Genomic DNA, 26,764 nt, shown 5'->3' on the forward strand with positions numbered 1-26,764 from the left:
GCAAATTAGATGCTGTAGTTAAGAAGTGGGTCTTCCAGGAACGCAAGAAAAGAAACAGGAAGCTCTGCACCAAAAGAAGCGGATGAATTTGTCTTCTGGAAAGGTCCATTGCCTGTATATGTTTAGTTGGAAATACTAAGCAAGATTCTGGAACGATAAACCTGTTGGCCATCGGATAATACAGAATGCAGGAATATTCACTCTATGCATCAAGCACCGTTGATCCGAAAATCTTCCTATTTTACCTCCAGGTTTACTAAATCAGACTACACTTTCTCGCGACGACAGGGTCAAATACTTACAAGACCTTTTCCTTGCACGGAGATCCTACTCAATTCTTGAAAGCGTCAAGAACAATGACTGAGTGAGTAGCGCGACGACTACTTGACAGATATTCCATAGCCAATACTGACCAACAAAGACGAATTTATGGCGATTTTCTTAAATATTTTTGGACTATCCGGCCAGAAGTTTGGGGGTAAGCCAAGTATTGTAATATCTACCGCCTCCAAGTGTGACACTGGTACTTGAAAATTCTTCGCGGCCAAACAACAAGTGGCAGAAATGATCTAGCCACTTTTAACAGTTTAACAACCCTGCGGGTAGCCCAACCAAACGACACAGAATCTCTTCAACATCCGTACATTACACTCAGTATTTGGGATCCACGAAATCACCTGCAAATCTAATTCAACAATAACAATATTGTGTTGTCTAGGCATAATCAATTATGTCCTTAACGTACCAAGGAGGACCTTGATATTATTAGACTATTCGGAAAAAATTCATTCGCACCTATCCGGCCACCGCGATTGCATTAGTTCCTTCAGTTCTCATCTCTCACTCTGCCCGAGAATCCAATCGGGAGTCTGAGGCGGCGCTATAAGCGCGATTTCTTTGGCGATTGACATATATGAATAAATGATTACCTTAAAAGAGAAATCTTCACGCATATCTCTTTCATCACCATATTTACTTGTTGCAAGGCTTTAATTAAGCTGTAAATCTTAAATACATACGAAGGAGGAAATTCTCATTGCCAAACATTTGACACAGACGTAATACTTCCTTTCAAGAGCAGTACAAAACAACATCCAGAAGGAAGTGTGCACTGCGAAGGACACTTGAGCAATGACAAAAGATATGGATTTGGGGGAACAATAGGACACTGGTCTTGGTCAGAGAGGTTAGAATATTGTAGGGCTATGTTGAAGGGCTAACGAGGACAGTCGACTGCCGCAGCCGGAAGTTCAACTAGCCTAGTTGCATGCATGTACTGCAAGCTAATTTACACCATACGGACACTCACATGCATCACACTCGTAACCATACTATTCAGCGATCACAAAACCTGTATACTCATCATAACCCTCTGTCGCCCTACTCCAAACAATAATTGTAAAACATCCACCCCTCCATCATTAAATTCAAATAATAATTCCTCCTTCATAATTGGGGGGTAAATAATAGAGAGGAGGGTGATATCTCTATTTATTAAAATTATACACATGATATTTTGAACATGTTAACTTGCTGGTGACAGGTCATTCATTTAGAAAAATACCGCACAATGATTCGATTTATAAACTGCTCAATTGGAATCGATCTTATTCAATATTTAATAAAAAGGCAGACTGGAAATGATTTTCATGTAAAAACCTGTAGTTACTTCAACTGTAATTAGACAAATTTCGTCCGGACCGTGTTCTTTCTGGTAGAATTTTAGTTGTTATCTAATCGGTGTTGTCTTTTTAAATCTGATTGTAGATTGTATTAAAAAGGGCGTTTCCACCAAAAAGAGGAAGGAACGCAGGTAATCCAAAATGCCCATTGTTCCCCGCCCACCCCTCATCTCATAAGAGGTACCGGGGCTTTAAAACAACAAACCCGGCTAAAAGTTGCCAGATACTAATAAAATAAACTAATAAAGTAGTAACAGGACTCAATCGCCCAGTGCACTGAATAAACCTAGAAAGTTCGTTAAGATTACCAGATGCTACAATCTCCGGTAGAGAAACATTTGACCTTCCGAAGACGAGAAATCTAGTTTTAGCATAAACGGGGGCACACCTCTACAAAGTGCCGCGCAGTTTCACCGGACTCACCACAGCCTGGCACAAATTGGTGACTGGGTAAGGTCGCCTTTGAAAAGATGGTACGCTAAATTCGAATGTACACTCAACCACCTGAACCAACTGAGGATCCGGGGGACCTGCTAAAACTAACTATAGCCGTTTTTGACAGGCCAAGAATTTCTTTAGCCTGACGGCAGTCAGCTCGGGATCTCCACCGTTTCAAGGTGTTCCTTCAAAATCCACTGCTCCACCTCTGTTCTAAAACGTCAATAGGATACAGGGATAATGGGCTGAGGAGTCATTGTTATCATCGCAGCTCCTTCCTTTGCTGTTTCATCAGCAAGTTCGTTACCCGGAATCCCAGAGTGACTAGGGGACCAAGCAACCGAAACAGTATTCAGTGCTCATAACAAATTGAGGGCAGCATGGTAAGAATTGAAATTTGGTTCTTACTAGGAGAGGTCAGAACTTTTTAAATCTGATACAGGACACGTCAAAGAATTAATGGAAGGTGTAATACACTAATCGATATTAGCTATCAATATTTTCTAGCTAAAAATCGAATCAATCTAACTTGTGGAATAGAAGCTACTGAAAAGTTACTTAGTGATGCTGGAGGATGCTACTCAGAAAGTCCTTATATACCTCCATTAAATTAAAAATAAAAATTAATAAAGTAAATTAAAAAAAAAAAAAAAATGAATACCCTTAATTGGGGAACTGCCACAAACCAATAAATAATTACAGAAGTTTAAACAATACAGGAAGAGAGTTTCATCCCTATCCCTCGCATATATACAGGCACTCCAACACTACAAACATCACGTGTAGCCTGAAGTACCGCGGACCGCATCCTTTCAACAATAAACCGCACCAATGACAGGCTCACTAATTAACGAAATATATACAACTGGCAAGATCACGTGACATATCTACTAATTAAAATACAGAATAGAAACGTCTCTTTCTCCCACTCACCCTTCGTCATGTGATTCAAAAATAAAAAAAAGTAAGGGTAACTAAACAAATATGTCGTCTACTTGAGCCACATACTTAAGTTCTTCTATGACAATTATTGCAACTCTAATTACCAATTTTCTATTAAAATTACTAACTCTATTCTTAGTGAAATGAACGAGTTTTTTATGCTGAAAGTTTTTGAAACCATTTCTGAAAAGTCGAACTTCAGATCAATTTCTTGTTTCTGTTTTTTTGATAACAGGAAATCAAGCAATGAATTTACTGCCCTTTAACCACGGCCAGCCAAATGCACTGTAATAACTTAGAAACCCTGAAAATTCGGTCTTAAAATAACCATTCCGTGTTTTTGTTTTAGGTTTCATTTTTTATCCCGATAATGAGTGAATCTGTCTGTTTATGAAGACCAAAAAAATAAATTGATGCTGGAATTTAATGCCCAAGACACAGAGACCGAAACTCAAATTAATTAAAATCAATCTAGACAAGTGTAGCCTTCCAAGCGGAAGTTGTAGTTACAATCATCCAAGCGGAAGTTAAAGTTTAAATTCATTCATTCTTATCAACATCCACTGAACAGTAAGCCCAGTAAACAAATAAGTCTTACTGAGGACCAACAATCTTCTTGAGCAAGACAATAAATAATCTGTTCCAAAGATTGCACCTGAAGGTTCCAGCAAAAACACGAATCTGTGGGGTCCTTATCTGAAAAACTTCTTTTTTTTTAAAGAGGAGTTTCGAAGATAATTTGATTTAATTCAAAGTAGTCTCACTAAATTCAATGAAAAACCACACGATGTGTTTCCGCTTTTTCTCTGTGCATCGGTTGTGTCTGACGTAAGATCTAATATTTTTCTTATTACCATCACTGCCTCTTTACCGGGAATTATGTTTCCGGAAAGTTTTTCAGCTAACTTTAGTTGGAAAAACTCAATCTGATTTCAAAATGGATACTTAGTACTTGTTCTCGAACGGAAGAATTAGAATTACAATAAATTACACAAATTAAATTCACTAGTTAACTCACACTAACTTATCAAGAACTTCGCAGTATACTGTATTTAAAATTTTGACAGTACCTAACTACAACTGAACCGCACTCTGTTTAAAACTATTAAATATTTGTGAACTGTAGTCATCTGGACGTAATTCAGGCTATCCAATGAATTTATTTATTTATTTTAATGATTTTTTGGGGAATATCGAGGTGCGGTCATCAATAAATACAACTTTTTTGCTTTATACCAACGTTTCGGTAATTTTTACTACCTTCTTCAGGGTATTATAAAAAAAAAGTTTGTGAAGTTTAATGTAGAACTATATCATCATAACTGTTCCAACAACTGTTCAACAAAAAAGTTGTATATTGCCAGTCCTTTACCATATTTATAATTTCTCCCTTCAGAATTCTATTTTCCCATCCTGCTGGAAAACAGCCCTAGTCCGTCCTCTAAATAAAATCTCAAATCCCACCTCTCCTATTGATTTTCGTCCCATCTCTATTTTATCAAATTTCTCCAAACCCTTTGAACGTTTAGTGCAATCCCAGCTTTCTAATTACCTCGAACAAAACAATCTCCTTAATCCACTCCAATCTGGCTTTCGTCCTTCTTATTCCACTCAATCTGCACTCTTGAAAATTACCCATGACTTGCAGACGGCTATTGACGACAAAAAACTTACCATCCTTATACTCCTAGACTTCTCCAAAGCCTTTGATACCGTTGACCATCATATCCTGCTATCTAAACTACAATCCCTCTCTTTTTCCAATAGCACCCTCCGTTGGTTCCAATCCTTCCTGTCTAATCGTTCCCAATTCGTTGTCACTCCCGATAGTAATCCTTCTTCACTTCTTCCTTTGCCACGCGGTGTACCTCAAGGTTCTTCCCTATCTCCCACCCTCTTCTCAATTTACATCAATGACCTTCCTCTTTCCATCTCTCATTCCCAGTATCACCTCTATGCTGATGATTTTCAGATTTACCTATCCTTTTCCCCGTCGGATTTGTTTGAAGCTGTATTTAAACTTCAAGAAGACCTCAATAACATCTCAGCATGGGCCACGAACTTACCCTGAATGTAGAAAAGACCAAAGCTGTAGTTATTGGCTCCAACCCACTCCTTAAATCATTGGCTCCTCTTCCTAATCTTTTCCTTTACAATATCCCAATAAAATATTGTTCCTCTGTGAAAAACCTTGGTATCACTTTCGATCAAAACCTATCCTGGAAAAACCATGTTTCCCAAATCTCTCGTCGTTCCATCCATATCCTTAAGCAGTTTAATAGTTCCCGTCACCTTTTTCCAATTAAGACCCGGCAACTCCTAGTTTCCTCTCTTATATTCCCCCATTTCGACTATGGTTGTTTAGTGTATGGCGGTCTTTCTGGTGATATTGAAGCTAAGCTTAAGCGCCTCATGAACTGCTTCATAAGATTTATTTTCAGCATTTCCAGAGACTCTCGCATTTCGCACTGCTACGATGAGTTGAAGTGGCTTTTCCCCTGTCTATCGCCGCCAATATCTTTTGGCTTCTTTCCTTTTTCAAGTCATCCAGTCTCAAAGGCCTTCCTATATTTTTCAACTCCTTAAGTTTAAATCCTCCATCCATTCCCGTAACACTAGATCTCGCTCATCTGATCTCTATATTCCCTCTCACCGTACCTCATCCTTTGACAAGTCCTTCCTAATACGTGCTATTTCTCTCTGGAACTCCTTGCCTTCATCTGTCCGCCATGCTCCTACCCTATCCATCTTTAAATCCCGTCTATTCAGTTATCTCCTTTCTGTTCAGCTTCCTCCGAAATTCTAATTGTTTTAATTTATTTCCTTAATTTCTGCTGTTTTATTATTTTATTTTTACTTTCATTTTCACTTATTATATTTTCACTTTTGTAAATACTTATTTATTTATTTAATTTCTGTATAATCACAGGCCAAACTGTTAAGGCCTCTATTTGTTCCTGTATTTATTCTTAGGGGACAATTGTCCCAGAATAATAAATTTCTTTTCTATTTCTATTTCTATTTATTGATGATTGCACCTCGATATTCCCCACAAATTATCCATCAACAACGGTCGAAAAAAATCAATACTATCATTTATTTTTAATAACTTAAATCAACGAACTAATGTATTAATAAAAATTTTAAAAAACTAACTTTTCTAAACGCAGCAATGAACATTATTTACTCACCTGAAACAAAAGGAATAAATAAATTAGTGGTGAAAACAAAAATAATTATTGAATTATTAAAAAATAAAATAATTAATTTTAAACAATTAATCAGCTAAACACAACACTGTTACACTTAAAAGATCAAGATGTAGAGTAAAGGGTTACGTGGAATCTAATAATTTTGTAAAATTTGAGAAAAGTCATGAACGGAAATGAGTTCATGTAGGCGGAATGGCTCGTAGATACCCCGGCTGCTGGAGAGACCTACCTCATTCCAGGACAGAAAGGCGACTATAGGAGCAAGCTAAGAACAAAATCCTTTCATCTTGGAAAAATAAGTAGTTTATTTTCATCCGATTTTTCACAAAAGAAATGGAAATTATTTCTGATGTTGTTTGTGACACTATTACGTAATAAATCGCTTTATATAAAACAGAGGATGTAGAAAAGATCCATCAGTAAGCTGTATGTATGTTTGTGATAATTATTTTTATGGGAAGTTGATTGACGATTGCAATCAATCTCTCCTGAAGAATCACTTCCATGTTGCCCCTTGAATAATTACAAATAAGAAGAACGTGGTAACTAAGAAAAAATTGCTCATTAAAAGAGAAAGAAAGGATATAAAAATAATAGAAGAAAATTCAGCCGTAATCATAGATAACTAACGCGAGGAGTTGCGCGCTCACAGTACTTGACAAAGTAGAGTGCGTAATGGAATTGAATAGATAAGCAAAAGAGTGTGACTGACTGATGATGTGATGAGTTATATTCAATTTGATGGAGGAGCAAAGAGTCAAGTAGGTAGAGAGAAACCACTATGAAGAATACCGCAACAATAACTATCCCAAGTGTAAAGTAATTTACAGTAGAAAGGGCTGAAAGTCAACAAGCTGTTTGCCCTTGTTAGTGGTGCGTATAACCATTTGTCCATGAAATATGAATTATATCAAGGGTGCATATTCACTCGAACTGCTTGCTATAGTGGGGTAAAGGGGCGGGAGGCGTACGCCAAGGGCGCTATAAACTAACTATTGTGTGTATTTATAATACGGCTGTCTCCACAGCTAAGGGCAGATCATCCACCAGTCAGTCAGTCAGTTCTCAATACAGCTAGTAATAACAACCCTCATATTACAGCAGATTTACAAACATCATGGTCTGCCCCACACGCTAGTTATTGCATCGCTATAGAAATATTGCTCATTAACTGTAGAAATCACAGACCAATTGATATATCATTAATTAATTTTGTAGCTATTGAAGAGGAAAATAAAAGATTTAAATCTACGCTGAAATGGTTACTTTGCTTTCATCATTCAATAGAATCAATAAAGCTGCGATTAAAAGTTAAAATTTAAGTCTTAAATATTCCACAAGTTTTATCATAATTCAAACTTTTTCCGCTAAAGCTGTTTCCTATTTAAGAAGAAAGAAAAAACGAAAAAAATCACGTGTATCACGTGACTGACAATCGACAGACAAATTAAACCCCCTTCCCCACCAAAAAAAGTACTGTACACCTAAATTTACACCAAAGATCGATTTCTAAAAGTGGATTTTCGAATTAACACAGACACATATATACATACCTTGTAACCTCCCAGTTCTCAGTCAACAAGTGTAATACGAAACGCGTGACGTAAGTGAAGACGAAATCTCTACACCAAACTGGATTGATGATGATCTGTAAACGATCAGTGATCAACAATCTGAGCTACGAGAGATAAAATCAACGATACTGTCCAGCACTGCCAACCTAACCATATTTTCAACTCTATATTTTAATTTAATTATAGTTTTTATACATTCTTGTGATTATTATTTCTATTTTATCACTTTTAATTAATACCAAGATCCTGGAATGATTTATTTCTCATTGAAATCTGTTTTTAAAAAAATATTATTTTAGCAAAAAAGAACATTTAATATCCCTAAAAAAAATAATAATATTCTGTGAAGCAAGAAGGAAGAGGAGGAGTTTTAGATGGTAGAAGAAGAACAAATTCAGGAGAGACAGGAAGACAAGGATCATTTCTAAATCTGTAAGCAGAAAGGAGCAGAAGAAGAAAAAGAAGAAGAAGATGTCCCAGCGTTATTAAATATGTTCACCCTAAAGGAGCTTTTCTTCCTTAGTTTGGGATGCTGGCAAGACTTCCAGACCAACCAGTCAAAAGATTTTAATGACGTTCTTATCAGAGAGGGAGAAAGTACAGAAAACGAAAGAGATCATACTTTTCCTTAATGGTAATACCACTGGTATAACAGTATAGAAACCCTTCCTAACAGCTGACTACCCAGATGTACTTCAATGAACACAACACACATAATTGTATTATTATTTCCCCAAAATTTAATTTATTTATTATAATATAATACGAATAATTTATTAAGAAATAATGGCATTAAAACTTACGCCAGCTGATCTTTGAAAATATAACTGTTTTAAGAGAGAGATAGAGAAAATAAAATGGAATGAAGCAGCAACTGTTGCAATTAACAGGAAAAATGTCCACAATTTAAAGTTCAACAGATAAAGGAGTCTTAGTATATGCACTTGAAGATGGATAGAATTTTGGACACCTTTTAGTATTATTGATGAAATCATTTACTTGGGCTGAGTGTCTTAATCCAAAACATGTTTTTAGAAGAATCTTTGAGCAGTAGCAACCTTGTCTAGAATAAGTACCAATCGGCAAAGAAGATTGTCAAGGATAGATGACCTTATGGACTAGCGGAGATATGATTCCTGTTATATCAACCTCTAGATAGAAATTATCAATGTTCTAAGTGAATGCATGTTACGGCCGATCCCAAAAGCATTGTATGTTTTCTCCAGGTTTCCCGATTTAACAAAAAAAAAGGGTGTCTCCATGAGGAGGAGGTTGATGAAGGTGGAAGAAACAAATTCTGGATTAGTCTTCCTGATCCTGAGAAACAATCGCAAAGATCTGTTTAGGGAATGTATCCTGTTTCCTAGGCCCTGATTTAAGATAAATTCCCGAAAAACTATTAGTTTTACTGGTTACCTCACGGGATATTGTTGACTCAAGAGGGTACATGAAAAAGTTGGATCTGTCAGAAGACTGACTGACTGCGATGTATTGTTTAAGGAAGAGGGCAGCGCAGGTGATGAAGGAGAACTGATCACCGGTGACAATAATTAAAACTTCTTGAGGGAAGTCCTTTAAATTTTGCATAAAAATAAATTCATATATTATTAAAATTTAAAAGAAAAAATTCTTGCAGGCCAGAGAAATCCTGAGGACTAAAATTTATCGTCAATGACTATTGAAAAAATGTTAACTAAAGGCAAATAACTTTAACATTTCTCTAAGGGATTAGGAAATCATTTTATGGGCTTATAAATCCTAACCAGCTCTGTCTCTTTGTAATCTCCATGAAAATGAAGATTTATCTCATATATTTATTACCAGTCCGATATATGAATGTATTACATTAAAATATCTACCCCAATTATCTATCCCAACCACTAGCAGAGAGGAACAACTATTTCATTTACTATCACCTCAATCGAAATCTGACTCCTTAATATTTACAATTATATCATAAACGTAGTCATGTTGCGCTCATCTATGCTTAATGACTGATGTAAGTTATTATGTACTGTTATAATATTTAAGTTATAATCTAATTTAGAAGTTTATCTCTCATTTAGTAGGATTATTTTTACATTAGGTGATTTACGAGGGTCGTTTGGAAAGTCCGTGCAAAGTCAGTGAGATAGCACCACTGGCGCGTATCGAGGTTATGTTCAGTTAGTAGCATCTCTTGGAAGAGCACACACCAAGTTTCAGCCAGATCGGTCTATTTCTTTGTGTTTGGCATTCGTTTGAATCGAGGAAGTCGAGTGATTTTCAAAAAATGGACGAAAAAGAATTTCGTGTGTTGATTAAACACTACTTTATGAAAGGCAAAACGCCTCAGGAGACTAAAGAGAAGCTTGATAAACATTATGGTGACTATGCACCTTCGATTAGAACAGTTTATAAGTGGTTTCAAAATTTTTAGAGTGGCCATATGAGCACAAGTGACGCTGAACGTTCTGGACGCCCTGTTGAGGTTACTACTCCAGAAATCATTGATAAAATCCATGATATGGTGATGGATGACAGAATAGTGAAGGTGCGTGAGATTGCTAGTGCTGTGGGCATCTCGAATGAACGGGTACATAATATTTTGCATCAACATTTGGACATGACAAAGCTATCCGCAAGATGGGTGCCGCGATTGCTCACGCTTGACCAAAAACGAAATCGTGTGAAGTGTTGCAAGGACGGTTTGCAGCTGTTCCAGAAGAATCCGCAGGACTTTAAGCGTCGTTTCGTCACTGTGGATGAAACATGGATACATCACTACACTCCTGAGACCAAAAAACAATCTAAACAATGGGTTACCAAGGGGGAATCTGCGCCAAAAAAGGCGAAGACCGTTCCTTCGGCCGGAAAGATTATGGCGACTGTCTTTTGGGATTCGCAAGGAATAATCCTCATCGACTATCTGGAAAAGGGTAAAACTATTACAGGTGCATATTATTCATCGTTATTGGACCGTTTGAAAACCGAGCTGCAAGAAAAACGCCCACGATTGGCCCACAAAAAAGTGCTTTTCCATCACGACAACGCACCAGCTCACACCTCAGCAGTTGTGGTCGCAAAATTAATGGAAATAGGGTTCCAACTCGTTTCACATCCCCCCTATTCTCCAGACTTGGCTCCCTCGGACTACTATTTGTTCCCCAATATGAAGAAATGGCTGGGGGGAAAAAGATTTTATTCAAACGAGGAGGTGATTGCAGAAACGAATGGCTATTTTTCAGACTTGGACAAATCCTATTATTCGGAAGGGATCAACAAACTAGAGCAGCGTTGGACGAAGTGTATTAGCCTAAAGGAGACTATGTTGAAAAATAAAAAAGGTTTACCCCAAAAGTAAGTAGTTTTTATTTTTGCACGGACTTTTCAAACGACCCTCGTATTATTTTATAATTATTTTTTGTTTAAGTTCTGTTTAATTTGTATCTTTTAATATTTGTTTCTAAAAAGTTTTGTTTATGCAACTCCTTCTGTACACCTGTCTGGTTAAAACAGAATAAATAAATAATACAAATTATAAAAGGGGCTGTTTAAGGTTACTTTTATCCAGGGGATCCCCTTAAAACAAAAACTTTTCCGGCAGCCTCATAGATAGAGTAGACCTATTTCACTTGTGTGTACGATATTTGCGAAAAGTGGAAAATGACAAAAGTGGGAAATAATGTAATAGTATTTATTGGTTCAAAAATTAACGAATCAGAATTAATAAAAAAAGAAATAATCTTCAAATTATCTTCTGCATCGCGAGATCTACAATCAAATAAATAAAAAAATATATAAAGAAATTTAAAAAAAGAGAGAGACAGTGATGATAGAAGCGGAAGCCAGAGGAAGGGATAATGAAGATTACGTTGACGATGGCTCTGGGAACGTGCGCATCTTGTTTACATTTCCCAGAACCCTTCTTCATATTCAGTCACAGCGCCCTCTGTGTGCGCCGAGGGTAAACAGAGTGTAACTTTGTAAACATTCTTGGTAATTTGTATCTGGCCTGTTACATTAAACCTTTAGGAGGCAAGTAGATGGGGGGGAAAAAAAGGGGGAATTATTTAAGGAAGACTGCACCGCCCATGTCTACTCCAATACTTTTATCTAATTCTTAATTACAATTGATCTGTGTCCGTCTGGCTGGAATCTGTCGTCACAGGAATCAGGACAATATAAAGTACCTGGATCTCAAATTGATCTGTAGGTTTGTTAGTATTGTGTGTAACTCAACACCGGAAACACGCATAAAGTTCAAATTCTATATTTGGTTTGGGTATCATGATGAGAATCAGTAAAAGTTGGGAAAATCAGTCAACGTTAAGTACCACTTCCGGTTTTGAATTACATTTTTCTGTTGTTTTGATAAGTCCTTCAAATAGGCTCCAACTCTCTTCAAATTTGATACACTAATTTTAAATCTATAATATTTTTTTCTTAACATTTTTCGTGAGAATTTTCTGTAAAGGTACCGGAAACAGGTTTATCTCTAAAGTACCCCACATCAAGGTGGTTACCAAAATACTGGATTCAAACGCAGCAGCTTTCACAGGGTTCGAGAATCCAGCTGATGAATTCCTCAGATTTTTTTTGTCTCTTTCTAAGAGCTTCTTACAGCTCACTGTCACCCGGTGATGCGACAAAGTAACGAAAGAACAATGTCCGGAGGTAAGCTTCGGGCGTCAATAACCACAGATGTAAACGCGCCTTAAATACCCCAAAAAATAAAATAAAATGTATCAAATTTGATATTCCATGATATTCCCCTTTTTAAGTTGTGGTTATTACATTTATCCTGTAAATAATGTCCAAAAAAAATACTTCCAAGAGAAAGAGAGTGGAAAAAAAACATTAAAAAAATACAAGTTTATGACGTCAAACCCTTCTAATACAAACCTTTAGGAGCATCTTTTTCAAGATAATTAGAAATGTTCAAAGGAATAGCTAATTTTAGGCAGAAGATGATATACGGGACTATTCATCCACTAGATAAGTATAAATTAAAACATTATCAAGGTTCTGTAAGCATTACACACACAGTAATGCATTTTGTATACAATCTCTCATTAAATAATCTGTCATTAATTTAATTATAATTAACTAAACAAACAATTAGATAATTTCGTTTAATCATGTTAATACGACTTATCTGCTTATAGTATTAGAAGAGGGAATTTGGGTTCCATTTACAAAGGTAATGAAAATAATTCTAATAATTATTGTGCATTAAATTAATTGAAATCTGGTGCGGCAAACCAGGATGTATTAGTTATAAATTAAGATCGAATGCAACTAACATAGATTATTTCTAAACTATGCATTAGAAAAATATCTATTTTTTTTTAAAGATATTTATCAATGCTCTGTAACATTTTTGAAAGTATAGGACTACTTGTACGGTGCAGAGAAACCTGGACACCTTGAATAAGCATGAAATAGTTAAGACCACCGAAATGGCCTACTGGAGAAGATCGGTAGGGAAATCCAGAAGAGAGGACCTTGGATATTTGGGAATAAGCTATAGGTAAAACAGTAACATCCTTCTTTGCCAAAGTATTTAAGCAACTGAAATGGTTAGAATGAATAAAAATAGCTGAATACCCAAGGCAGTCTTTGGACGGCAGGAAGAAAGAAATGTGAGAAGGCATAGAACAAGGAAGAAAGAAACAGTTGCAGACCCCATGGCTGGATACAGCCTCGCAGAATTCGATGTTGCTTCTTCGAGTCCAGAGAGGAGGGAGAATTATCTATTCCTGCAGCTTCCGTAAAGCTTAAAACTCTGTTGTCGTCCAATAAAGAAGAAATAAAGCGTTTGTGCTTTTCTTTCGATTTAAATAAGAACCCACCATGGAAATTCTCGTTGGATTATCCAGTGAGGATGGAAAAATCAGCTGTTAAACAATGAGATGACTTTTCTTTATTGTGTCTTATTCGTAGGTGATTTAATTGCCTTCTGATTTTCAGCTAAGTCAAAATTTTAGCGACATATTCTAGTCTCATCAATATTATATTGTTAGAAAACAAAAAAACAAAAAAGTTCAAAACAGGACTTTCGAGTGAAGCCCTAAAAAAAGTGAACACCATTCAAGCTCTCTCGCTTACTGAAGTAAGTTCTAAGATATACTTACCATTCATGAAAATCGGTTCACGCGGTTAGAAGAAGAAGAAGAAGAAGAAGAACAACAACAACAACAACAGCAACAACAACAACAACAACAACAACAACATTTTCTGAAAATGCCGTTTTTTGCTCATTTTCAGCAACTTCTTTCTCAAAATCTATTCAATCTATATTGATGTAAAAGTTACAGTTAAAAAGGAGGATTTGCCCTACATTTTAAAGAAAATTTGGGAATTTTATCATTTACAGAAAAAGAGAAAACAATTGCCTAAGTTGGGTATTTTTTAACGTTACACTTTTTCGTGCACTTTTTGTCGTTCAACCCTTATACAACTGTCCTACCGGACAGCTTTAATAAGTTTCACTTACTTCAATCTTTTATGAACAATTTTCAAGAAAAAGAAACTCTTCTGCATTTTCCAAGAGATTGATAATAAAGGCAACTTTTAAAGATGGAAAATTTGGAGAAAATTCTGGACATTATATTAATTAAAAGGACTTTTAAAGAGACGAATACAAAATAAAATGTTTGTAGGATAAAACAAAACAATTATAGAAATAATAACGATTGGTTGGTAGTGATATTGAACGCAGAAATAGGGAGGAGAAAATTGGAAGGCCCCAGAGGCAAGCCAAGGGGTTAGGGTGTACACTACCACTCCTTCTCACCCCATATAATCAGTTGCTGCGTTGTTGACACTATCCTTGTGTCCACATGTCTCCACTCGTGTCCTCCAGAAAGTTATCCCTCATTGTACTCCACTCTATGGGACCCCCCTTTTCATATGCTAATGATTCTTTTAATTATTTTACGTACATATTAGTGTGTCTGTCTGTCTGTTCAGCCAGGATGTTAAAGCCCTACAGATACCCGGCTGCCCCCCCTTTCCCCCAACAATGTCCAAGATATACTAGAAAACTAGCTGCTGTTCATCGTTTACCATTGTAAAAAAAAAAAAAAAGGATTGGATCTTGTTCTGTGCGAATGCACACAAAATAGAGGGGGGCCATCATCCTGGGGCAGCTAGCTACGTATTGTATCCTTGGTGAATCACTACAACAACTCCATTTTACCAGGATAATCGTCACAATATCCCCCCACCACATTGAGAGAATAAATCCTGAATAAACTCCAAAGTACAACCAAAGTCCAAAGTACTCGAGACAATCTGGGTCTCCCATACGAGTTACTCTTACTTTAATAACTAGAAATTACTGCTTAGACATTCTTACTTCTTACACATTTTCAACTGGAAAAGTTTTTATATTATCTAACTAAGTCATTTTCTAAATATTTTTCTACCCGCAATACCCTAAATTCAAGATTCTATTCAGTCTGACACGCCAAAAAGATTGCTACAGAACATGCAACTTCAAAAAAAATAAAATGTGTAATCTAGAATTTGAAGCGTAGAACAAGGAAAAGGATCAAGTTGTTTTCTAAAAAATATTTCCGATAAGACTGTAGAAGTAAAAAGTAAAGTTATCGCCTATTTTTTCAGGCGGGGCTTAACGTCCAACTACCAATTAGGTGTCGTGGACGGAGGCGACTAGCAAAAATTCTTTACTGTAAATTTCTTAACCGGGAATCGAACCCACTAAACCAACAATACATAATAGCTTCGCAGGTCTCGCCTCTAACCGCTCGGCTACCATGGTGCCCCTCCGATAAGACTGTATCTTGAAACTTAAGATTTCCTGCGATGCTTTTGATTTACCTTAATAAAAGGACTGGACCATCGCTGAAAACGAATGAACCCCACTGAGACGAATATGACCATTTAACTTTTATGAACTATATGGGCTTAAAGATCGCTTCGATTTTCAGAAAATACATCCTTTTTTCCATCGAAGGTACGAATCAGCTGACGATTTGGCTAATTCTCTAACCTATACGACCTTATTGTTAAGCACTAAAGCAGTGATTTGTCATTGTCGTGGGGATTCTATATTCTGTTTTACTAAAGTTAAGCTATTATGCTCTACTACACTCATGGGTACATATCCTGTAATATCTCCAGGTGAAGACACTACACACACACACCCTGGTTCTACTCTACGGGGATTTCTAGAAACAGCAATACGAGACGGAAGTCAGTGATCAACCCCTTTTCAGGCCAACGACCTCTTTCCTTCAATGTCTTCCAAGATACTTCTAAAGAAGGCTCCCCCAAAACGTGAACACTTATTGCTCCCTTAAACACACGAAATAATCTTTTCCGGTAAAACGAATTAATTAATGAGAGTAATTTCCGGAAATACGTAATATCTCAGAAACCTATTCAACATGCTAACCTAACTTTAGTTAATCTATTTTCTCTCTAAATAAATTATATTGAAGTTTCTGATTAAGGGCACCAGTGCCACCCGAATTGTAGAGATGTAATAGAAAAGTTAATGTTTGCTTCAATATATAATTTCAATCCTTGTTTTAAATAAGTCAGTAAGGAGGGGGGTACATGGATACATCGAAGTTAGGCGCCATGGTAGCCGAGCGGTTAGAGGCGAGACCTGCGAAGCTATTATGTATTGTGATACTGGGTTCGATTCACGGTCTTAGGCCTTGGATTATATTTAATGGGTAATATAAGAAATTTACAGTAAAGTATGTTTGCTAGTCGCCTCCGTCCACGTCACCCCATTTGATAAATGGACGTTAAGCCCCACCTGAAAAAAATAGGCAAATAATAGAAAACTTGGTCTGCGTAAAAGTCTTTCTGTAGCCGGAAGCGGTAAAACATCTTCTTATCATAATTTAACTCGTGAAGATTCTTTAATTAAACAAATCCAAGAAAGATTTGGCTAATTGTAGAAATTATTTTACGGGTGATTACAATTCGATTCTATTCGCTAAACTGAGCGGAACTTAAGCATTTGGTCAAAATAGTGATTCAACAATTTTGGAATTAAAATTTGCACGTTAAGTTTAAATTAAATATGGATGAACTTAAGGGGGGGCCAGATAGAGAGATGGAGAAGAGATTTATTTATAGTCGGGGTTCTTAAATAAAACGAAATGAGTTGATGTAAGCACACTTATATAGCAAAATTTAATTTGACCTCAGAATGGAATCTTCAAGCGAAGGAACTGTTGGTATTTTCTCATATATGCGCCAGGGCAAAGTGAAAGCAGGGATGCTGCTGGCCTGCTCTGCTCTTCTCTCCGTTTATCTTTTGCCTCTTCTCTAGTTTTGTTGCGGGGAGAAGATTGGATGAAGGCAGCAGTGGGGGCGGCAGAAGAGAGTATTCAATTACATGTGTAGAAGAGGGGGCAAGGGGTTGGTCAGGCGGCCGGCGCTTGCGCCTTCTTATCGAACAAGTCTCCTGTAACTAGCCGCCTCCATGCTTGCGCGAGTACTCCGCTCATTCAAACCTCCTCTTCTTCCACCCTCCAACAGAGGAGAATACTCTCATTTCCTTTCATCTCGATTACGATAAATAAACTGCTCATACAACTATTCTGAATTCCACAACTCAAGATATCTATTAATATATCTCCCGACTGGACTAATAGTTTAGCTGGAAGTTGCAAAATAATCGGATAAAGTTAGAAAAAGCTTTCATACAAAAAAGAAAAAAAACTTTAAATCCGTATGAATTACAACCACCACGATTTGCGACTTAATATCAGTTAAAAAAATCAACATTCCTTGATCTTGGGATGATATAACGATTATCCTCTGTTCTGTGATTGCCTTTATTTCCATTTCTTTTTTCTGGTCATGCCAATCATTAGGATAAAGTTTCTTTCCATTTTGGTTCTATTTCCAGGTTGTACCATTTTACACACAGAATTTTAACTAAAATTTCAAGATATGCACGAAACGAATAGAAATGAGCAGGGCAACACTGTTTATGCCAAATAACTATTTTAAAGCAATTATTGAATTGCAACACATGTACGTAAGGTTGGTTTAGTATAACCCTTGATATTTACTATTATACTTTTTATAATATATTACTATTATTTTTTTAAATCTTTTATTTGAATTTACCACTGCAACGGTTGTTGCAACAAGCAAATATGGTACCTGATAAAAAGACTACGTGAAAATCACGAGTGGAGAAGGCACCCAGTGGTGTCACTCCAGTAACGTGCTTTGCTCTCACGATAAGAGAAGATCACGAGGCCATCTTCTCTTCAATCTCCTTAGAGGATTACCTGGCCTAATGTGGAGGAAGATAGGTGTTCTATGAGAGGGGTTAGGATGAGCTGCTGTAGGAGAGGAATGAAATTTGTGAAAACGAGTGTTAGCAAGATCTGTAATGAAAGGGATTTTGTGAGATCATTATGGATAGTGAGGTTAGATGCAATAGAACGGAGCGTTAAGAAGTTTTCGAAGTATTTTTTGGACTGTAATGTCTGAAGGCATAGTGAGTTGGGAACGCGTAGTCGATCCCCATACTTCGGATGCTGTATGACTAAATAGGTCGCAGTAACAGTAGATATAAGTCTTTTGCTATGTAGGTTAAGTTTCGAACGTTTGTCAAGTAGTCTGGGTATTAATATATATTATATATGCATATTAATATTATATATTATAATAAAATTATAATATATTTGTAATACATAAGATATTTACTATTGTATTTTTTTTTTTTTCATGATAGTCTGTCAAAGAATACAGTTACAATAAAAGGACAACAACCTTCAGAATATTGTCCAATGAAAGAGGAAGAGATTGGCCACTAGCCAAACAGTTGCCGATTTTTAAATACTCTTTTATCTCCTGTTACTGATCATCAAAGAAACAAATCTTTCAATTCAATGAAGAAGAAAAAAAAAAGAAGAAATATGTTTACAATGAATATGTTTACAAACAACTGTCAAAAAACAACATGTCTGTTAGAAACAATAGATCAGTTCAAAGGGGTTTTTAAAGATTTCAAGAGAATTAAGATAGACAAATGTAAATAAGATCAATAGAATAAATCAGACTGGAATAAACTATTAAATTAGTAATTTTGGGTTTTATATTTTGTGCTAAGTAAACTAGAAAATTAATTTTTCAGTTAAAAAATTAACTCTATAAAATCAAATCGACAAAATAAGTCGTTTAATTTTTCATTTTACCCGTTCGCAGCAAGCTTGTTTATTGTATTCCTGACTGAACTCGGTCTTTAACCATCACCAGGGGTAGAGTAATAATTTTGGCGTAGAGAATTCGGCTTTACTAACCGTTACCGTTTCAATAAAATGGTAAATAATCGTAGAACATTTTTGTAAAAATAATGAAACAGAAAAATAAATGAATGAAGACAAATAATAATTGTTTAGAGATTCTGTACGTTTAGGGTTCTCTACGATTAAGGTACGTGATCTATCGGGACTGTCTCCGCGGTGTCTAATGCACATATAGAAACTTATATTCTGTGGATGAGCAAAAAGAAAAACGTTTGAGAATCCTTGCTTGAGAAAACAGATGGTGGTGAAAAAAAAAGAGAAAAACAGAAATAAAAATCTAAGGCCAAACTTACTTCTGAAGATGGAAAGAGAAGCAATGATTTAGTATAAGATGAAAATCTGTTTCTTTGCTCTTATTCTTCCAAATTATTTCTACTCTTAGAAAAATTAAAAGCACCTAAAGGCATTGGGGATGTTACTCTCCAGTGCTGGAGACTGGTCTCAGATTACTTTTCTGACAGGAATCCTCTCTCTCATTTGGGGGATACATTTCTTATAGTGAAAAATGTAACAATCCTCGCTTAAAGCCTGTAGTCGTAACAATTTTTGTACGAATAATTAAAGAAAACTGCCCGGAAAAACTACAGGTAAGGTAACATTTGATTGTTGCTCAGAAAATGACTCGGAAAACAACTTATTTCCCGATATTAAAACTGCTTTGGCAATATTTTCAGCAGAAAGGGGATGAAAAAAATACACAAAAATAACCTATAGTGAGCTCTTATTTCTCTTTTATAAGAAGTTAAAAAATTGAAATATGATTAATAAATACCAGATTTTGGAATGGCCTAGCACCTTTAGTTTTGAAGATATCAAACCGTGGTTTCCGCTTATACACTTTGAAACTGTGCATGTGAAAATGGGGGTCCTTTGCAAAAACCTTACTTTTTAGACGCGCGTCTGCCACGTATGCGGGCAGGAATCTAAAATCAAGTCACATATTCTGGCAAACTAAAGGTGACCGGGTAAGAAATTTTTCCTCTACCATTTTTTTTTTGCTCAGATCAACCGTTTAAGCATGAAATGCATTTGAGTCGTCTTAAAAATAGTGAACACCCTGTATACTTTCTATATATGTAGATTTCAGAATTTCATCCTAAGATAAAGCTAGGATTATACTTATGGCTTCTGAAAGGGGGTGAAATTCTGCCATTATTTTAAGAGCACCAAGGAGCGGATGTAAGTGGTGATGCAGAGAATCACCCAGGCTCGAATCCCGCGGGTATCCAACTTTTATTTGTTCAAAATAATGTTATTAGTAAATTATGTACTCTTACCCCCGTCCAAAATATTTAATTGGTAGTTAGTTGGACGTCAAGTCCCGCCTTAAAAAATATTTAGGCGATTACTTTACTTTACTAAAAATAAAAAATTAATAAATTAAAAAATAACCCTACAGCCTACTCTTTAACAATTTTCCTTTTTCCTAAGGGCTATTTTATAAAGAAGCGTCCTTATAATAATCCACCTGTTCGTGGAAAGTTTATTTATTTACTTTTATTTATTTTTTTAAATACATTAAACGTTTCGGGGGATATTAGCCTTAAGGTAACTAAAAAACTGTAATGTTCCAAGACCTATTGTGTCCGTTCACTGGTGCCAGACGTGTCTTACCACAAAATATCCAAGAAGCTTCCAGGGTGGGGATTTAGGTACAGCGGCGCCTGGGTACAATCTTCCTGGTACAATAGTCTCGGTACAATAAGTCGGAAGATAAATAATAGGATTTCCTCTGTTCTCTCATAGATTTTGCAGATTTTTTTTTGGGGTGTCAAACCCAGCTTCTTCAACCCACTGAGTCGAAACTGCCCCCGGGGGGGAAAAAAGTGGGGTTTCGAAAGGGCTGTGACGTCATGATTCGTTCAACAGTATTTTTGTTTCTATTTTCACTTTTACATCTCGTAAAAGGAAGTACAGTTATTTTTATTTATTTATTTTTTTTTTGTATGTAACCAGAGATTCAAGGAAATTATTTAAGGTAATCCTCTAAGTCGCGTAAATTTTTGAAAATAAATTCTCTGGAATTCGTACACAATAAGAGGGTAATAGTTCTAAATTTGCAATGCCCGATATCAGATATTAAGGTATCTCTTACTCATCCCTAAATTCATCAGCGTACATGACCTCCTCCTGCCTGGTTAGAGGCCGTTAGAGGAGTCGATTGGTGTTACATCCGGCCTGTTAATACCGATGAGGGATATCAGCAACACTCTGTTCTCAGAGGCTACAGAGCTGGTGCTAGCTTTCTGCATTGGCTCTACACCATCACGGACGCCCCGTCCTACTCATTAAGGACTCATCCACTTCACTCCTCCACTCTTCATCATTATTACAAATTCCCTTGACGAGGAAATGGATGCGCTGAGTATTATGATGAAAGGGCCTCTCTCTCACTCTCTCTCTCACTCCGTCTCTCTCACACACACAGTCACACTGTTACTGACGCCATCTACATTCACAATGACGTTCGCTATTCCCGTCAAATCGTTACAAACAGGTGTATCTTGTTTCCAGCAGTCCCTTAGTTTTATTCACCATCACCTGCAACAATTCTCATCCTCCCAATAATAATTGGTCATAGAAAGTGTTGCATTCTTGTCAATTTTTCACTGATTTTTTTTTTCTTCCGAAAATGCATTTATTTTTACCATTTAGTTCCACTTTTAATTGAATGCACTTTCTCCAACGTTATCCAATGAATAGAATCTATCGTCAATTGTCAAAAATGACCAAACTTGGCTGTGAAATCGATATTTTTTTCAATTCACTACCAGAGTACCACATTTTAGGTCCAGTTTTCTTAAATGCAAATTCTGCAAAGATGCAGAAATCTTACATCCGGCAAAATGACTGATTGATCGGAGTCATTTTGTCACTTAGGGCTTCCTAGCAAGAACCAAACGAAGTCACAGTCTATCATTTGGACTTCCCCCACCTTCTCTTTTTTTTATTTTTAGGGTCTAAGGGCAGACCCCGGAGCTTACTCTTGGAAGAAACTTACCGATTTCTGTGTGAACGGACCTCCCTTATTCTTATTATACCGAAAATCCAAGAAATACCATAGATCCTTTTACTTTAGAGTCCATCGCGACCTCCAATTGGTTAACTTAACCACCAAATGCTCCTCGTAGGACCAGTAACTCTACTAAAACGAACTGAAGTTCAAATTCCTTATTCCATATTCAGAAAATAAATTAAGTTTATCCCCGACATAGCTTCTCCTATCTTAAAGAAACCCTAACTAATTTAACTAATATTCTAACTTCCAGCAATACTTAAAAATTACTTCTATTCACCAGAACCAACTATTTTCAAGTCGCTCCAAGACATGCGACACCTAAATGCTGCTTCATCAGTAAATCCCCTAAAGACAACCCTGCCCACTAATAAGAAAGCCGAGACCTGCAAAGCTAATATGCATTGTGGTACTGGGCTCGATTCCCGGTGTCTAGGCCTTGGATTTTATTTAATGGTTAATAAAAGAAATTTACAGTAAAGTATGTTTGCTAGTCGCCTCCGTCCACGACACCTGATTGGTAGTTGGACGCAAAGCCCGCCTGAAAAAATAGGCAATTACATTACTTTACTTTAATAAGAAAGCGCACCTTTTTTTCACCGCAAACAGTGCCTTAAATATCACAAGTTGAAGTTTTTCATTTTAAAAAAGTAAGCTCCAAAATTTCTGGAATCCAAAACGGTCATAATCATCATTTTACTAAGCTCCTATAAAACCATTAAACTCTTTATTAGATCATGCTCAGTTACCAGCACCAGAGACTGGCTACAGTTTTTTCATAGAAATTCTCCTGCCAGCCAAATCGTCATCCAACTCACATATCAATTTCTGAATATAATAAAGCAGACGGTAGATGCATATAATTCCGCTATACTTTAATTGAATATTAAGACCAGGAAAATTGCTTAACCCGCATTTACCAATTTCAATTACGGTGCGGCGAGTCGTTGGTGGGAGGGGGGTGGAAGAGATTCATTGTAGGATTACAAAACGCGCATCTGTTCAACATAGTTGTTCACTGCTTGGATGGACAGACATCCAAGCGCTTACAACCTACTGTGTCAACATCCCTTTAACAAATAATCCCATTCCCTTAAGTCTCCGTAATCACCACTTATATATAATAGCAATTAACTTTAATCCAATATTTAAGCCCTTTTTTTTGGGCCCTCGATGAGGCATTTTTCATTTTTTAATTTAAAAAAAAAAAAATTGTAATTGATCTTGTAATGCCTGTTCATAATTTAAGACAGCATCCCAGTTGTGCACTGTACATGCTAAATAATGAAGTCTTTGAATTTATCCATCTTAGCACGCAATCCATGGCCGGATTCGGAGTTTTATCCGCCATTTACCGTCTTGCACTATCTTGGATGAGGAAGGTAACCTTACTCAAAGTAAATGAAGTCGAAGATCCTCTCCTCTTTGCGTAGACTGCAATGAGGAGTAGGATTTCAAACATATAATAATGATATGTTCACGTTATGTAATAGAAAGGAAACGAATGTTTGACGACATGTACAGGTATTTAGATGCACCATTTCGCTACGAAGATATAATATTCTCCACCAACATCTATGTTGCTTAAATCTGTAGCAGAGCTAGCAAAGAAATACGAATGTATTTAAAAGTTATAGCCGATTAGAATGAATGGAAGAAAATGATTAGAGAAGGATTACGGTGATTTTAATTTCGGTTAAGCTATAAGGATGGCAGGAATATAGAGTACTGATCCATCCATTAGTTGTAAGGTTTATGTAAATAGTTGTATATAGTAGAGGGATAAATGTGTGAAGTGAATGTATTTATAAGTAAGAATGGAGAGTGAGTGATATTCTAGTGTTAAGCACCTAGACGATGCTGGCTGTATGGCGAAAGCCAATGCCAAAAAAAGCCCCCCCCCCAAAAAAAAAATTAAGTCGAAATTTCTACACCACACTGACTAAACCGGAAGTCTGAAATCACTAAACCACGATACAATAAACACGCGTGCTACAGACGGACAAATTCAATGGATATTACCCCATCAATGAGAACCTAACCACAATTTTCAATGAAGCATTCATTTTGCTACCGATAAAAATGTACTTCCGTTTTCCGTGACTTCCGTCAACATTGGTGGCAACGGCTAATACTAGTAAATGAATATAACTAAAAAGTTCTACTTATAATTCAAAATTAATTATACATCCTAACAATAAGACAATTAAAGTGAAGAATGAACCAGCTGGACAAAAATTGTTGATAATTGTAAGAGAAAGGCATTTTTACCAACTTAAATCCTTATTTTTTAAAACAATGACGTAGAAACTATCTCGTACTTTAAAAAAACTAAAGAAGCAAAAACAAAAAGCCTCACCATAAAAGTGATTAAAGTACGTTGCTAATGATTACAGCAATAATTTTACAGAATGCAATTGGAAAGGAGCTCCCATTAAAGAACTCTTAACGCTGACCACTGTTCAGTACAAATGGCCGAAAGAGAGAGAGAGTTATCTGTTCCAGTTGGATGTAGTAACAATGTACTGAAGGACCACTTCTTACAACAATGGACATCTTGGCTACAGCATACTGGCGAAGGAAGTAAAAAAAAATTTGTAGAGGAATACTTGAGAGACTACATAAATCAGATGATGAGCTCCCAACTTGAAGAAATAAATCTCTTGAACAACCCAGCATCTCTTGAAGAAGAAAAAAAAAGGAAAAAGTAAAAAACTTTTCCAGTTAATGGACTTAAAAATATATATACAAAGCACTACCCTTCCTGGGATGGATATAAATTGGAAATACAAGTAAGGGCAAATTACTTACAAGACCTAAGCAAGAATAAGAGTTGAAGTAGCCTAGGTAATAATGCGCGGGAGATGGTTGAATGATTCCCGGAGTGTGTCTGGGTTTTTGGATGCGGCACAAGCGCGATAAATCAAGGATAATATCCAGCGTTGTGGACCTAACCGCATTTCCAATTAAAGTAAAGTAATAGGCATTTTTTCAGGCAGGCTTTACGTCAAACTACCAAATTAGGTGTCATGGACGGAGGCGACTAGCTAACTATACTTTATTGTAAATTTCTTTTATTAACCATTAAATAAAATCCAAGGCCTAGACACTGGGAATCGAACCCACTAACCAACAATACATGCAAGCTTTGCAGGTCTCGGCTCTTACCGCTCGGCTACCGTGGCGCCTGCATTTCCAATTAATTATTCGTATTATTTCTTTAAGCCAGGAACCTTTCGCTTCTTTTGCTCTTAAAGCGAGCTTTATCCTTTCTCCATAGCATAATTCTAATAACCGCAGGTGGTCAATCCCATAATTAGAATCTTATTTTTAGTCACATGTCATTAAAACCAAGAATAATACAGAATTCTACATTTTTATCAATTTTCAAATAAATTAATTTCTTTTAAAAACTCAAATCACCTGGTATATTTTGGTTTGAATCATTTTTTAAGGGCTTTCTGCAACAATGTTAGAAATTTTGGTCATCTATCTACTATGTTAATAAGATTCGACATTCAGAAATGATATACCTGCAAGAACAGTTATTTACATGTACTGCACAACGGAATAGGAACGCCACAAATCAGGTGTTCATAGCGTTAGTCGGGTACTTGAGCACCAAAGTTCGCCTGGAGATCAATCGGTCCTTTTAAATTTAGGGTGTAAACCGCTTTGTACCAATATACAAAGCCAGCCTAAGACCTTTTTTTGGCTTTAATTTTCACTGAGATTGGATTTACTAATTTTTTTGCACATTCCTCGAATTTTAAGGCAACTTGACCGCTATAAAACTAGCCCTAGAAAGTGCCCTAGAAACTTTTGGTCATTATACTGAAGATTAGCGTTTCAGTACAATTCCATCCCCCCCCCACCATTTCAACAATCTGAGATATATCTAGTTAAAAGTAGCGTAACTCTATGGTCAACTAATCAATGCCTAACATTAGGAGACTGGAAAGAATCTCAAAGGAAAAATTTTCTTCTTTTTTTGGGGGGGGGTTTATCCCCTTCAACGAACAGGGATTTCAATCGGACAAAAAATATGTTATGGCTGCACAAATTTCTATTTTATTTTTAAGGGAATTTTAATGGTACTCAGGTGGAAATATAGCACCTTTGAATTTAATTTCTACCAGTTAAGGGAGGTAAGGTATCTTTAAGCCGTCTACTAAATTATTAACGAGGCTATGAACACACTCTTTTTTTTAAGAAATGATAAAATAAAAAAAAAAAAAGGGTCGGGACAAACCACCGCCGCCGGCCGGTCGCCATCAGAACCCTCGGGAGCTTAGGAGAAGGAAAAAGCTCCGGGTGTGAAGATAAGCCACGCGTGTACGATTATTAACACTGTTATATACATTTCACTAATTTACTACGAACTTAAAAGTAATCCTACTACAAAGCTTCTAGCGTCTCTTTTGCTACACTCTCTAATCTTCAAGAAAATTTTAATATATGGGCGACCAAAAAAGAAAAAAGAAAATGGCGGGGGAAAAAAGATTACGTTAATAAAATTTTTCTCTAAGGTCTCCCTAATTTTTTGCTTAAAAATTATCATCATTTTTCTTTATTTATTTTCATTTTTCTACATTTTTTATTTAAC

General features: G+C 36.3%; 1 protein-coding gene across 1 annotated transcript in view; it reads right to left on the reverse strand.

Moving 5' to 3' along the window:
• Positions 1-252: 252 nt before the first annotated feature.
• The window catches only part of LOC141450781 (protein pangolin, isoforms A/H/I/S-like), a 242,029-nt gene continuing 215,517 nt past the window's right edge, over positions 253-26,764 (reverse strand). Inside the window, exon 4 of the mRNA XM_074121588.1 lies at positions 253-6,253. Coding sequence (XP_073977689.1) covers positions 6,242-6,253 — 12 coding nt within the window. The 3' untranslated portion in view covers positions 253-6,241. The remainder of the gene's footprint in view (positions 6,254-26,764) is intronic.

Source organism: Rhodnius prolixus, unplaced genomic scaffold (genome assembly GCF_049639745.1).
Source record: "Rhodnius prolixus isolate KJV_2025 unplaced genomic scaffold, Rpr scaffold_8, whole genome shotgun sequence".
Taxonomy (NCBI): Eukaryota; Metazoa; Arthropoda; class Insecta; order Hemiptera; family Reduviidae; genus Rhodnius; species Rhodnius prolixus.